Consider the following 13,368-nt stretch of genomic DNA (forward strand, 5'->3'; position numbering starts at 1 on the left):
TATTAAGGAACAACAATCTTTCAAAAGTGACAAGCACTGAGGATAAAACAAGAAAGCTAAGATTTCAAAGACTAACTAAGCAATGCATTGGTTCCAAAGGTCAGACATTACCATTCTCAGCAAATCCCAAGTGCCTTTCTCCAGAGTCCACACAGGCAAGCTAGCTGTTTGGCCCGAACAAGCAATATTCAAAATGGCGACCATGAACAAAATAGTGACTGTATGTCTGCATCTCAGACTATCACCAACAGGCTAAAGCACAGACTATGAACCTACTTCTTATGGGTAAGAGACCCTTGTGGTCTCAGGCCTGAAAGACCAATAGGAATTCTAGGTCATGATGTATAGGCAATTCGTTCGGCCAGTGGTTGGGCAGATGATCTAAGCAGTAGTCTGACCAGGGGGAGAAGAAACAAAACTATCTGCAGCTAGGTTTGGCCCTTTCCCTACAAGTGCAAATCATAGACCTTAACTGAATGGAATGTAATTAATTGGAAGATGGTACAAGGCACTCACACATTTGTGCAGCTGGGTGTTAGCTGCAGTTCCACAAGGTCAGCTTGTTCTTTGCATAACAATGTCTCTTATCTACGAGAACCAAAAGCAGGCCACATCTCAGCCTGAACCAAACATTGAAACCGAAAATTTCTAGGGAACCATTTTCTCCACAGTTGCTTTCTCAGAACATCTCCAGAGCACCACTTTTGTGACTACTCTTTATCAGCATTTGATTAATTAATGCATGTTTTTTCTTTATTGCCCAAAACATGCTGAAGCCAGGAAGACATTTCTGTTGAAGTGGCTATTAAAATATTCAGCTACTACTGGACATTCAGAAGCTAAGATTACTTCTGAGTAGTTGGGTCCACTTGAATGGTAGGGAATCTTCAAAAAATTGCAGGGGCATCTTACTTTCTCCTGTTACCCACCCCCCTCACACACACTTTCCTTTCCACTTCTTTTCGGCAACCCCCATATCCTCTCACTTTTCCATACCTCGATCCACCAACTTACCTTTTATCTGCCGCCCTGATCTTCAGCTATAGTTATTTACTTTTATATCTGCCTTTCTCTACAGCGGGGATTCAAAGCAGTTTACATCATTCACCTCTCCTTTTTATACTCCCCAAACCCCTGTGAGGTAGGCTAGGCTGAGACTATGTGTCTGGCCCAAGGTCACCTAGTAAGCTTCTAGAGCAGACTGGCGATTTACCCCTGAATTTCTCATATCCTAGCCTGAAACTGAACACTACACAGCACTTGGCTTTTGTAGAGTGGCTACTGTTGAAGTAGCAAGCAGCCAGGTTTGGGGGAGTCCTGCAAGTTGGATGATAGCAAGTCGCTTGGTGATTACTGCCAGGCCAGGCTCCTCTCTCAAAGGCTAAAGCAACCCTGGAAAGGATGCTCCCCCCAAATTTTGCTGACAGAAGTCAAGGCTTAAAGGCTGGCAATACTGTTGCCTAGCAATGGCCACTGATAGCATTCCTTAAAGCTATTGGCATTCCTTGTATCATTTGGGGTACAAATGTTAAAATTTCATATTATCTTAATAGATTCCTCACTGCAGAACGTGAGGTATCGCAAGCATGGACTTCCCCTTTTGGTTTAATGAAGACAGTATCTCTGCAAGACAAAACATTTTTTTCTATTTCAGTTGGTAGGAAAGTGGCTCCCAGAGCTTTTTTTTGTAGCAGGACCTCCTTTGCATATTAGGCCACACACCCCAGATGTAGCCAATCTTCCTGAAACTTACAGTAGGCCCTGTACTAAGCTCTTGGAGGATTGGCTACAGCAGGGGTGTGTGGCCTAATATGCAAAGGAGTTCCTGCCATGAAAAAAGCCCTGGCGGTTTCCATGCATCAGGTCACCTTAGCAAGGCTGCATTCATATGAAAAGAATCCTTTGAGCTCATTACTGTAAAGATGATGAGATGAACTCGGAGCGACTCCATCCTAATTGCTACGATGCAGATTTTGTGGATGGATAAGACAGCCATGGAAAATCATATGGTGGTTTTGATACGAACCATCTCAGGTATTCCGCTGATCACATCAGTCATACAGGAAACCAAGGATGAACTCGGGAAACGCGTGGGGCAGATGCCAATTGTCTTTATTGTCACCGAGGGTCATCCAGTTTCCTGTACAATTCATCTACTCTGCTTCTTCTCAGCAATGAAAACAGAATCCCTACAAACTGGCTCTTGGTACAGAATTGGACCAAAACCAGAACATGGCAATTATGCTCCAGTTGGTTCTCCCTCGGCACGATACCCCAAAACTATACTGAAATCTTGGGGCTGCTTAAAGGACCATTTTAACTTAAGGGCTGCCCCAGGCTTTGTGGGAAAGGTTGCAGGTCTGTGGCAGTAGCATACACAGGACCTACGTACCTGCTCCATCATGAAGGACCGTCTTTCCCCGCATGTTCCCCAGAGAGTACTGAGGTCGGGAACACAAAATCTCCTTACTGTCCCTGGGCCGAAAGAAGCCCGCTTGAAATCCACCAGAGAAAGGGCTTTCTCCGTTATGGCCCCTACATGGTGGAATCAGCTGCTGGAGGAGGTGAGGGCCCTGCGGGATCTGGTTCAGTTCCGCAGGGCCTGTAAGACGACCCTCTTCCGGCTAGCCCATACCTAGCTTGAGAACCTAATGCAACTTGCCAGATTTCCTTTATATATACTTGAATATTTATTAATTTTTAGAGTTTTATCTGTTTTAATTGTCTATTCCCTCACATGTTTAAATATTGCTTATTGTTATGTGGGATCTATTGTTGGAAGCCACCCTGAGCCATTCGTGGGAAGGGCGGGATATAAATTCTAAATAAATAAATAAATAAGAAAGAATAACAGACCTTCCCAAATGAAAATATAGAAAGTAGTGCTTTATAGATGTAAAATATTTTATTTGTAAATGCTGATCTTCTAAATCTGTTTCCACAAATTTCAAAGCCCATAACACTCTGTATACTTCAAAAATTCATTTTTTTGCCAACATTAGATACTATTATACAGAACAGAAAAAAACCTGTAGGACAAATACTGGTAGGATGTTGGAATATTGTACAAGAGAAGAAAAATATTCAAGAAACAATTTCATACAGCTATTTATCAAGAGAAAAATATATACAATTGATTTATTCTGTAAGATAAAAATACATCATGCCATATACATTACAAGTTCAGAACTGTATCACTGAATATACCAACAGTTTTACAGTCCACTTTAGTTGTGCACACAAAAAACTTCATTTTTTTAATATTTAGACTGTGAAGTGTCAGTACCAGAATTTAAAGTACAAAATAAAAAAAAACTAACCTGGTTCAAAATGTTGATTAGGTTTCTACAAGCAAACACAAACAGTGTTTATTTTTTTAAAAAGAAATGTAAACAAAACAATCCATACAAACACATTTTTAAATTACATTTTCCAAAACCCTATTGCCAGAGTCCTGCAGCTGAAGACACAATTACACCTAATTTTTTCCTTGTTTTTACTTTTAAAGAAGGCAGCTATTGTATTAGACGTATGCTCTCACTACACAATTCTAGTTTCATTACATGATTTTAGTGAACGGTCATCTAATCCCCGCTACGTTTTGCTGGAAAAAAATGTTCAGTCTCTATTTTGGGTGGTTTTAGCAGTTATTCACAGTTATCACAAATCCTAAGCACAAAAAAACCTGATTTAAGAAATAGGGATGTAACAATATAATACAAATAAATCAGTCTAAATCTCCTCAGACAGCTACAAAAGTCATAATTGTAATATACATGCTCTCTACCAGTCTTAAGGGTTACTTTAAAAAGTTCATTAATAGAGCACAATTGAGCCTGCTTTAAAGATTAAAAAAATAAAGTAAAACCTCTCTTTAAACTGAGATTTTGGTTATTCCATAACATCTGTAATGGCATGTTTAATAATACACAAGATCATATTGTAACATCCCTATCAGAGTTTTATAATAAGCACCCGAACTTCTGCAGAGTCTGGTAGCATTTGGTCAATTACTATTTTTTTTTTTGTATACTGTAATGTTTTTCTCAAAATATTTACACTTGTGTACAAAGTAACAGGTTTGTTAGTTCTGCAGGTAACAGCAGCAGCTTGGCTTCTAACTTTTCCTTTTAAAAATAGCTTCATTCACTTATTTCAATAATAAATACAAAAAGTTTCTCTTATTTTACAGAAATCAAAAACTACAATAAACTGACTCATGGAATCAAGTATTTTAAATGTATTTTAGTGCAAGTTATTTTTTTTCCCTTAGCTCTATCCCTAAGGAAGTCATTTCAGTACATTCCTTGTTCAGTGGTGTCTACTTTTTATTTTAATTTTTTTTTTCTGTATTTAGAGGGCCTGCCCCTTTAATAAGTAAGGCTGTGGCCAGCACTTTGGACGTCTCCCTTTCGCTGGTGATTTCAGTCTACATTCATTGATGCCCCCACTGCCCTTCCAGCAGGTCAGCCGTAGCTTTTCTGCCCAAGTTCAATGATTTCTCCTTCGTGAGTTCATAAAAGTCAAAAGCGCTGGACTGGTGTCTGGAGATCAGATTCCCCCTCTGTGTGTGCCTGCGTGGCCAGGCAGCTCCACCTTCTGCCAGCTTCTGGCGCTTGCTTGACGCGTGAGTTGAAGAAAGTGTAACTCACCAAAGTGATTTGTGTTCATGCCCCTCCCTCCCCGCCCCGAACATCACTTCTTCCTTGGGACCAAGCAACCCTCTGAGACAGCAAGGAATGCATCTAGTTCATCCATTTTCGGCAGTTTACAGCTCCACAGTGACATGGAATCTTGTGCTGGTCGTCTTCAAAATCAAACTTATAGTCATAACAGAGCTGAAAAGAAAGTAATTGTCAGGGGAGAGTTAGATGCTCTGGGCTTCACAAACGCCAAAGCCTGACCAACCTTTGCATCTGGGGGTAAACATTCTCCATTTCGTCACGTTTTTGGATTTTAAATGGCTGCCGCTAATAAAGGAAGAGACTATTAGCACAGTGCCCATGGTGGCATGCCTCCCCGAGCAAGACAAGGGTGAATGGCAGTTTTGATCTGTAACATGACATGTTGGGAACTGAATGATCACGTTTCAGTTCCGATGATACTTCTACAAGTAGGAAAACGTGGTTGTGCTTACCTGTAAAGGTTGCTCATCAAGTGGTCTTCTGTGCAGGATCACATGGGGACCGCACAGAAGCCATGACAATAAGCAGTAATTCCCAGACTAATCCTAACAAGCTTATTACTGGAGCAAGACTTATACAGGTCGTCTTGCTGTTGCAAATTCAGAGCTGAAACCAATATGCAGACTGATGAACCAGAATCCTCACATGGGGACCAAGTTTCAGGCAGAGAAACACACCTGAAAGTGTCCAACTAAATAGTCCTCTCTTTTTGACATGGTAACTTTCTAATTTAGGGGGTGGGGCTACATAGGGTAGTAAAATCCTTAAGATTTTCCAGCAACCTCAATTTCTGTGTTTCAGCATAAACATTTTGAGATGCAGGTCCTTATTACAAGAATCTAAAGACAGTAATCTTAACAGTGTAGCACTCTGAACAAGCTCCTATCCAATCATTTCTTACAACTGCAACCAAATATACAGCTTTGGTTTCTGTCCCAGTTGCTGTCTGACTTATCAGACTTCTAGAAGAAAAAAAATGCTGGGGGGGGGGGGCGGTATCTTGCAGCTTTGACTAAGTGTTCTGAAAGAAGAAATTGAGCATATTCTGTAAATAAAGATACAAATCCCACCTCTTCTCCTTTCTGGATTCTTCTGCTGGAGCTGATGATAATCTTATGTCCCCTTTCAAAGGTTACCACCTCAGCCACACAGTTTGGTGCACAGGAATGGTTAATATACCTGTGAAGGGTGAAGAACCCAACATCTGTATTAAGACTATGGAGTATGTAAATTGATACCATAAAAGAGACATATAACCCCTGTGCTCCGAGTAAGAACTGCTTGATCAACAGTGAAAGCTGGAGTGTTGAATGGGCCACCTTGGAGAGCCAGTTTGGTGTAGTGGTTAAGTGTGCGGACTCTTATCTGGGAGAACCGGGTTTGATTCCCCACTCCTCCACCTGCACCTGCTGGAATGACCTTGAGTTAGCCATAGCTCTGGCAGAGGTTGTCCTTGAAAGGGCAGCTGCTGTGAGAGCCCTCTTAGCTCCACCCACCTCACAGGGTGTCTGTTGTGGGGGGAGAAGATATAGGAGATTGTAAGCCGCTCTGAGTCTCTGATTCAGAGAGAAGGGCGGGGTATAAATCTGCAGTCTTCTTCTTCTTCTTCTTCTTCTTAGACACTGAAGGCTATTTCTGAAGAAAGCATTCAGCAGGAAAGAGCCTGAGAAGGGAATGAATGTGGCTTATCTCCCAGAATGAGATCCCCATTTCAGCAGAGCCACCCACCTTGCAGGACCTCCCGTCAGTGTGGCATCGATGACATGGTCATTGTCAATGCGGAACATGTACACTCCACGATTCTAGAGGGCGAGATAAGAGAAGATGCTGTTAAATTGGCACAAGAAAAGTCAATCATTCAAACAACAGAGTGACACAGGGTAACTCCAGGGCTGTGTAAGTTTTTGCTTTTACATTTGTAACTGGGCATAGTCCCAAGCTTTTCTACTAAGGAAGCGGAAATGTGTGTCACCAGCAATGCATCCTTACACTTTTAAGGATCTTTTCTAGTTCCTTCATGTCTGCCCTTCCTAGTTTGCCATTCCTTTGATTTCTTGGTGGCAGACTACCTTTTGGCTGATGATTGAGCCAAGAAGTAGAAAAATCTTCAACAATTTCAATTTCTTCACCATCAACCTCAAAGTTGTATAATTTCCCAATAGTGATTCCTTTTGACTTCTTGATGTTCACCTGTAATCCTGCCTTGGCACATTTGACTTTAACCTCCATCAGCAGTCATTTCAGACTTCCACTGTTCTCTGCCAGTAATGTAGCCTCAGCTGCATATCTCAACTTGTTAATAGCAGCCACTGCTAAATCCGCCTTTTTTCATCTTAGGCGGGTGAGGCAGTTGGCCCCCTTCCTGGAGCGCAACGACCTGGCAACAGTGATCCATGCAACAGTCACCTTGAGGTTAGACTACTGTAATGCCCTCTACATGGGGCTGCCCCTGTGCCGAACCCGGAAACTGCAGCTAGTGCAGAACGCGGCAGCCAGACTGTTATTAGGACTCCCTAAGTGGAAGCACATACAGCTGAGGCTGCGGGAACTGCACTGGCTGCCAATTGTGTACCGGATTCGTTACAAGGTGCTGGTTATTACCTTTAAAGCCCTATATGGCTGAGGACCTGCCTACCTTAGGGACCGTCTCTCCCCATATGTTCCCCAGAGGGTACTGAGATCTGGTTCGCAAAATCTATTGACAATCTCTGGGCCGAAGGAGGCCAAGCTGAAAGCTACAAGAGAAAGGGCCTTTTTGATCACAGCTCCCCACTGGTGGAACCAATTACCAGAAGAGGTGCGGGCCTTGCGGAGCCTTACCCAGTTCCACAGGACCTGCAAGACTACCCTCTTTCAGCTGGCTTTTTCTTAATGTGGAACCTATTGTACCGTCGTCACGTAAAATTGTAAGATGAGTAACATCGAGACTGTAGCGCCAAACTAATGTGCTGGAATTGAATCTGATGGTTTTAATTAGATGGTTTTAATGTAATAATATAAGTGAATTGTAATATGTAATACGTTATGTAACCAGTGTGCTTTTATTATTGTAACGTTTGTATTTTATGTTATGCTATGTGAGCCGCCCTGAGCGTGCTTCGGCGGGATACAAATTAATTCTTATTATATTATTAATACTCCTTTCACTAATTTTCACTTCACCTTCCTCTAAATATTTGTTAGGCAACAACGAGGTTTGAAACAGCAGTCAAGCTGCCTTACCTGAGATTCATACAGCTTCTCTTTCCTGTTAGCCACCTCATTGCGGATGATGGTTCCAATATATTCAATGACCATGGTGTGCTTTTCAATGTCTCTAGCAGCATATAAGCCCAGGCCCTGTAAAGATAGTTAACAACAGTTCTACTCACCTAGGGCCTCAAAAGCCCCTTCTGGAAACACCTAAGGACCAAAGTGTACACAGGTGCCACTATATGGGGGGGAATGTTTAGGATACACAGTGGCAGGGTGATAGGACACCGGCCCGAGGCCAGCCCCCCAGGCAGGGCGCCAGCACAGCCCCAATGCCAGAAAGCGGAGCCACACTAGGTTCCCAGTGTCAGTATATGTGCCGCCGCTACCCACTGTTGCTCATTTGTGACGTGAGAGGCAGAGCGACGGCAGGCAGCGGCAGTGCGCACGCTGACACCAGGCGCCTCGTTGTTGCTTCTAAGCGGACTATTTCAGTCTGCTTAGAAGCACAGGTGGGAGGGGGGCCCAACCGGGCACCCTCTCCGCAGCTTGGTGCTCCAGGCAACCACCTACTAGGGCTCAATGGACGCACCGGGACTGAGGACAGGATGCCAGAAGTTCAGATGACAAAGTTAATAACTTTTAACAGATTGCCAAAGACAAGCAGCATGAACATGACCCAAGAACCAATGCCTTCCAGACACAGAGATACTGTAACTGACCTGAATACGCGAACGTGCCAAATACACGTTGGATTTCCATTCAGTCTTCATTTTGCGGTACTGTGAGGACTTTGAATGAACAAACTGTTTACTGTAAGGTGCATTCAGTTCTCCGGTAACTGTGCTCTGAAACGACTTTGAAGTGCTGGTGCTATTCAGGGTATGAGGCCTGTAGTAATGGGTCACAGAACAGAAGAGACATACAAGGAGAACTGAAGATCTCTCTGAATTTTATGGGCATTTAAAATGTTTTTTTTTAAAAAACATGAGAGAGACAGACAGACAGACATTCAAAGCCAGCTAGCAGAGACGACAAAGCAGCTTCCCTGGCTTGGACATGCACATACACAGCCGGCGACAACAGGGTTTGTAAGCAGCACACAGAAGCACAAATATTCTACGCAGCCTATAAACCCTGGGCTGTACTATGTGAATTTAAAAGAAAATACCTTAACACAAACCTCTTGACATGGGTACTCATTTTCGGCTCAGAGCGGGCACAGCCTGTGGGGTTGATGGCCAGCGGCAGCTCCATCAGGGGGTTTCGGCCATAGCGGAAGGTGTAATTCTCACAAGCCTCAACCCCGGGAAGCTGAAGACACACCAAGGAATCACACGTCAGTGCAGAAGAAACGGCCAGGGTTGTTTCAGCAGTTCGGTCAAGGGCCACAGCAGCTGCTGCCCTGCTACAAGCATGCAACGGAGCGCTTTGCAAATCTTTCGTCTTCCTTGCCGATTTCCCTCCCCAAGCCTGTCTTTTCAAATACCGCTCACAAAACCCACCGTCATTCTTTGCAGGGTGTTGTACGCAGATGATATCCACCACACACACATCCTTGTATTAACTCGCGGGGAGGCAATTCCACCCCATATCCAACCTGCTAGTTTTCTTTCTTATCTATTTTGCAGTATCTTTTTTAAATAGGGGTTTCTGGCCTCAGTTTACAGTAACTCCACCCCCCCATACTGCTGCCACAAGCGTCTTAGTTATTTTGGCAACAGGAGACGAAACCTTTCTACTGCACCTCTGGAATTAATCCAAAGACAAACATGCTTAAATATTGTTCAAACCAACCTGATGCCCTTAACTGAGTGATGATGGGCTACAATTCTATATACCCTTCCCTTGGAATAGGCATCACCAATCCTAGTGGGGGTTACTGAGCCCTACACTCCATTCTTTTCAACAGGAAAACGAAGCACCCAACTTTCTTTGGCCTGGGACAAGGAAAATGGCAGAAGAGCGTAACTGGCACTTAACAGTGTGTATCACAGTAGGCTGAATGAGCCTTTGATGCTATGGCTAACGATGTTACTGGATCCTGAGATGTCAATAGATACTGGAACAAGATTGGCACCAGTGGATTGTTGTGTGTGTGTGGGGGCAATGGCCAAAATGAACAGTCTCTGTGCAAGAAAGTAACTGGACACACATTGGCCAGCTTAGAGAAGGTGTCTGTCTCTTTAAATCACATCTCCAAACAAGCCAGCCAGTGGCTTGGAGAATACATCTTAAATTAAAGTTGCTTTCTTTCCCTCTCTTCCTCCCTCCCTTCCTCTGATGCTAATGTCTTGCAGTTCTCAAACATCTATGTGGCTCTTACATTAAACAAGTTTGGCTGCTTTTGCTCTAGGTGTAAATGTCAGCCAATTAAATGTAACTCTTCATGCATATGATGAAGTGAGCTCTGGCCCACAGAAGCCTTCTTAGATTTTAAGGTGTCATAAGACTCTTCTTATTATAATGCCCATTCTAGACCATTGTCGAACATCCATATTCAGCAAGAACAGGTCAAGAGCCAGACTGAGGAGGCCACTCACAGATTCTGCTATTCTTGCCACTGCAGAGACAGTCAAACCAAAGAGGTCTTCGCCCTTCAGATATGCAGGAAACAGCTGGAGCATTTCAGAACTCTTCCTTACAGCCACAACAGGATCCAGGATTTTATCCCAAACACCTGGGCAGGAAACAAATTACAGTGAAGAGCAAAGAAATTCAGGAAAAAGAACAGAAGTCTAGACTCAGTTTTTATACCCATCTGAAGATCATGGTCACTTTGAATAGCACTAAGATATGCTTTAGAATACAGGGGAGGAAGATGGCACATTCCTTTCACAAATTCTTTACACTGATTTCAGTTTTGCAAGGGAAAACACACTTGCCCTACATAGATGTTGTCATACATGAGGAGCAGATACATTTCTTTGGCTCTACACTGCAGAGATGTCCTGTAGCACATATCTGCATGAGAAAACAGTATGAAATTGTCACAAAGGATTGTGATTTGTGGGCATTCGCTACAAGTGATGTGTGTGGAAATATGCCTGGCCTATTACAGACTGCCTTCAAGTTTTGTCTCACTTTGTTAGGCAATTTCAAGAGGGAACAGAGAGATCTGTGGCCAACAAAGAGTTGTAATGAAAACTACCACCAAGGTATAAGATTTTGGGCCCTGGCTAGCTCTGCCAGGCAGAGTACAACCTCTTTTAAGAAAACTTCAATATGTTTTAAATATATTTAACAATTTCATTTACTTAGCACCTATTTGCATTACACGTTCAGGTATATACAGATATGTGATAATTGCATTTTACCATACATTAATGTATATGCTGCTTTAAATTCTGATCTTGGATTGTAATAATAAACATGACTAGTTGCAGATATTTAACTGCTTCAAGGGAATGAAGTGGATCACATTAAATGTTGTCACATTCATTTAGCCTAACCCAGCATAAAACAAAGATCAAGAAGATACCTGAAAATGCCACATGAAAGAAGGTGACAAGAAGGTGACAGAGAAGGAACGATGCTCACAGATTGATGTCTTAAAGGTGCTCCTGGACTCTTGCCCTTTTCTACTGCTACAGACAAGCACAGCTACCATCATAGACTGTGGTCACACACAATAATCCACTTTCAATGCACTTTCCAAATGAATTTTGCCAGTCCACACATTAAAATCCAGTTGGAAAGTGCACTGAAGAAGACGACTACAGATTTATACCCCGCCCTTCTCTCTGAATCAGAGTCTCAGAGCGGCTTACAAACTTCTATATCTTTCTCCCCTACAACATACACCCTTGTGAGGTGGGTGAGGCTGAGAGAGCTCTCACAGCAGCTGCCCTTCAACGACAACCACTACAAGAGCGATGGCTAACCCAAGGCCATTCCAGCAGCTCCAAGTGGAGGAGTGGGGAATCAAACCTGGTTCTCCCAGATAGGAGTCCGCACACTTAACCACTACACCAACCTGGATTGAAAGTGGATTATTTAGTGTGTGTGACCACGGCCTTGATCTATCAAGATTAATGTGTTACCTTTTGGGGTTGAGTTGGTAAGAACTACATCTTCATGACCTTGCTCAGTAATCTTGATCACGAAAAGGGGAAGGCCATCCTTCTCTTCGATAGAACACAGATAGCGACATCTGCGGTTGGCATACCGGGTACTCCAGTATAACCGGCTGGCCTCATAGCCCACAGGGTAGAGCACCTTGGAGGAGTGGAAGGCCTGCATCTGGTGTGGCAGCAGCTGGCCAATAGTGTGGAAGATCAGGCTCCCCACCCTGAAGGTGTGTTCTCGATCCCCCCGCTGGACAATGCTGGCAATCTGGCGGACTTCGTCACGCTGGACATAGACCCGCCTGAAGACTGCAAAATAGCTGAGTTCTTGCTCATGAGTTCCCTTTGGTTTGTGCATGGGGCAAAGCATGGTTTTGTCTTTAAAAAACATGCATTGTGCTTTAATGGCACAGGTAAAGTGATAAATATTGGTGCACCTTAACCTGTGACAGCCGCTGGTGGCGCCCATCTTGTGACAGAACATGCATTTCATTTGCAAGCCCCTTCGGAGGGCCAGCTCCACATTTATTAAGGCACCAGCTTGTGTCTCGTAGACCTCTGTAGACCAAAGCGCACAGTTCAAATGGACCCAAAGGTCTAAGTCAAGGTTAAGAAGCCTGGCTGGTCCATCTGTTAGCCCATCGCCCTCTTCGTGACAAAAGCAACACTTTCGGTAGTCCTTGGGCACAGGATCTGGTTTAATGGTTGTGCCCAGTTTCCTGAGGAACTCCTCTATCTCCTCATCACAAGGAGGCCTGAAAGTTCCTTTAGGAATCACAATCTGTATGTTCCATTTCTTCCACTTCATTCCTTTCCACTTCTTATTTAATGGTCGGCAGTCATCGAGACCGTTGGGTATTGTTCTCAAACGGGGTTTAAGTTTCACGGTCACCTTCAGCTCATCCGGTTTTGGCTCCACCCGAGCTGCTTCAAAAGCGGGAGGGAAGGTAATAAGGGGAGAGGATGGTGGAGAGACCTTTTCCTGGAGCTGCGGGAGACAGTGCACATCCAGGGTGGAGATGTTGTTGTTATACTGATGGAACCCTTTGAGGGGTGCCTCCTTCATGGGGAATTGTGGCAAGGAAGGAAGCGATTCCTGCAAGAAAAAAACAACAACCAGGAAGCATTTTGGTACAAAGTCTGGAAGCAAATGTTCAAGCAGTATTCTTTTCAAGGCAGATTACAACCTCTTTTAAGATAACTTTTAAGATATATTTAACAATTTAACAGATGCATGTAAAGGGAGAAAAACTACAGTTTGTAACAAACTGGAAACTGTTTGCTTGATTCCTTAATATCAGGTCTCATACTAAATGATAAGTATGCTTTTCTAAATACACAGCATCAAATTTGTCCACAAAGTTACTTCTATCACCCATGAATTAAAACACAGAACTTTAAAGAGATTTAAAAAAAAAAAAAAT

At 43.3% G+C, this 13,368-nt stretch overlaps 1 protein-coding gene across 6 annotated transcripts in view; it reads right to left on the minus strand.

Annotated features, from left to right (window-relative positions):
* Nucleotides 1–2,886: 2,886 nt before the first annotated feature.
* The window catches only part of KMT2C (lysine methyltransferase 2C), a 247,842-nt gene continuing 237,360 nt past the window's right edge, over nucleotides 2,887–13,368 (minus strand). For 5 of the 6 annotated variants that reach the window (XM_060248021.1, XM_060248022.1, XM_060248025.1 and 2 more), the window contains 8 exons: nucleotides 11,921–13,040; nucleotides 10,421–10,557; nucleotides 9,049–9,191; nucleotides 8,600–8,768; nucleotides 7,908–8,024; nucleotides 6,414–6,487; nucleotides 5,756–5,864; nucleotides 2,887–4,838 (listed from right to left, as the gene is read on the minus strand). In XM_060248021.1, coding sequence (XP_060104004.1) covers nucleotides 4,746–4,838; nucleotides 5,756–5,864; nucleotides 6,414–6,487; nucleotides 7,908–8,024; nucleotides 8,600–8,768; nucleotides 9,049–9,191; nucleotides 10,421–10,557; nucleotides 11,921–13,040 — 1,962 coding nt within the window. In that variant the 3' untranslated portion in view covers nucleotides 2,887–4,745. The remainder of the gene's footprint in view (nucleotides 4,839–5,755; nucleotides 5,865–6,413; nucleotides 6,488–7,907; nucleotides 8,025–8,599; nucleotides 8,769–9,048; nucleotides 9,192–10,420; nucleotides 10,558–11,920; nucleotides 13,041–13,368) is intronic. The other variant, XM_060248023.1, reaches the window with a different exon arrangement.

This window comes from Heteronotia binoei, chromosome 10 (assembly GCF_032191835.1).
Source record: "Heteronotia binoei isolate CCM8104 ecotype False Entrance Well chromosome 10, APGP_CSIRO_Hbin_v1, whole genome shotgun sequence".
Lineage (NCBI taxonomy): Eukaryota > Metazoa > Chordata > Lepidosauria > Squamata > Gekkonidae > Heteronotia > Heteronotia binoei.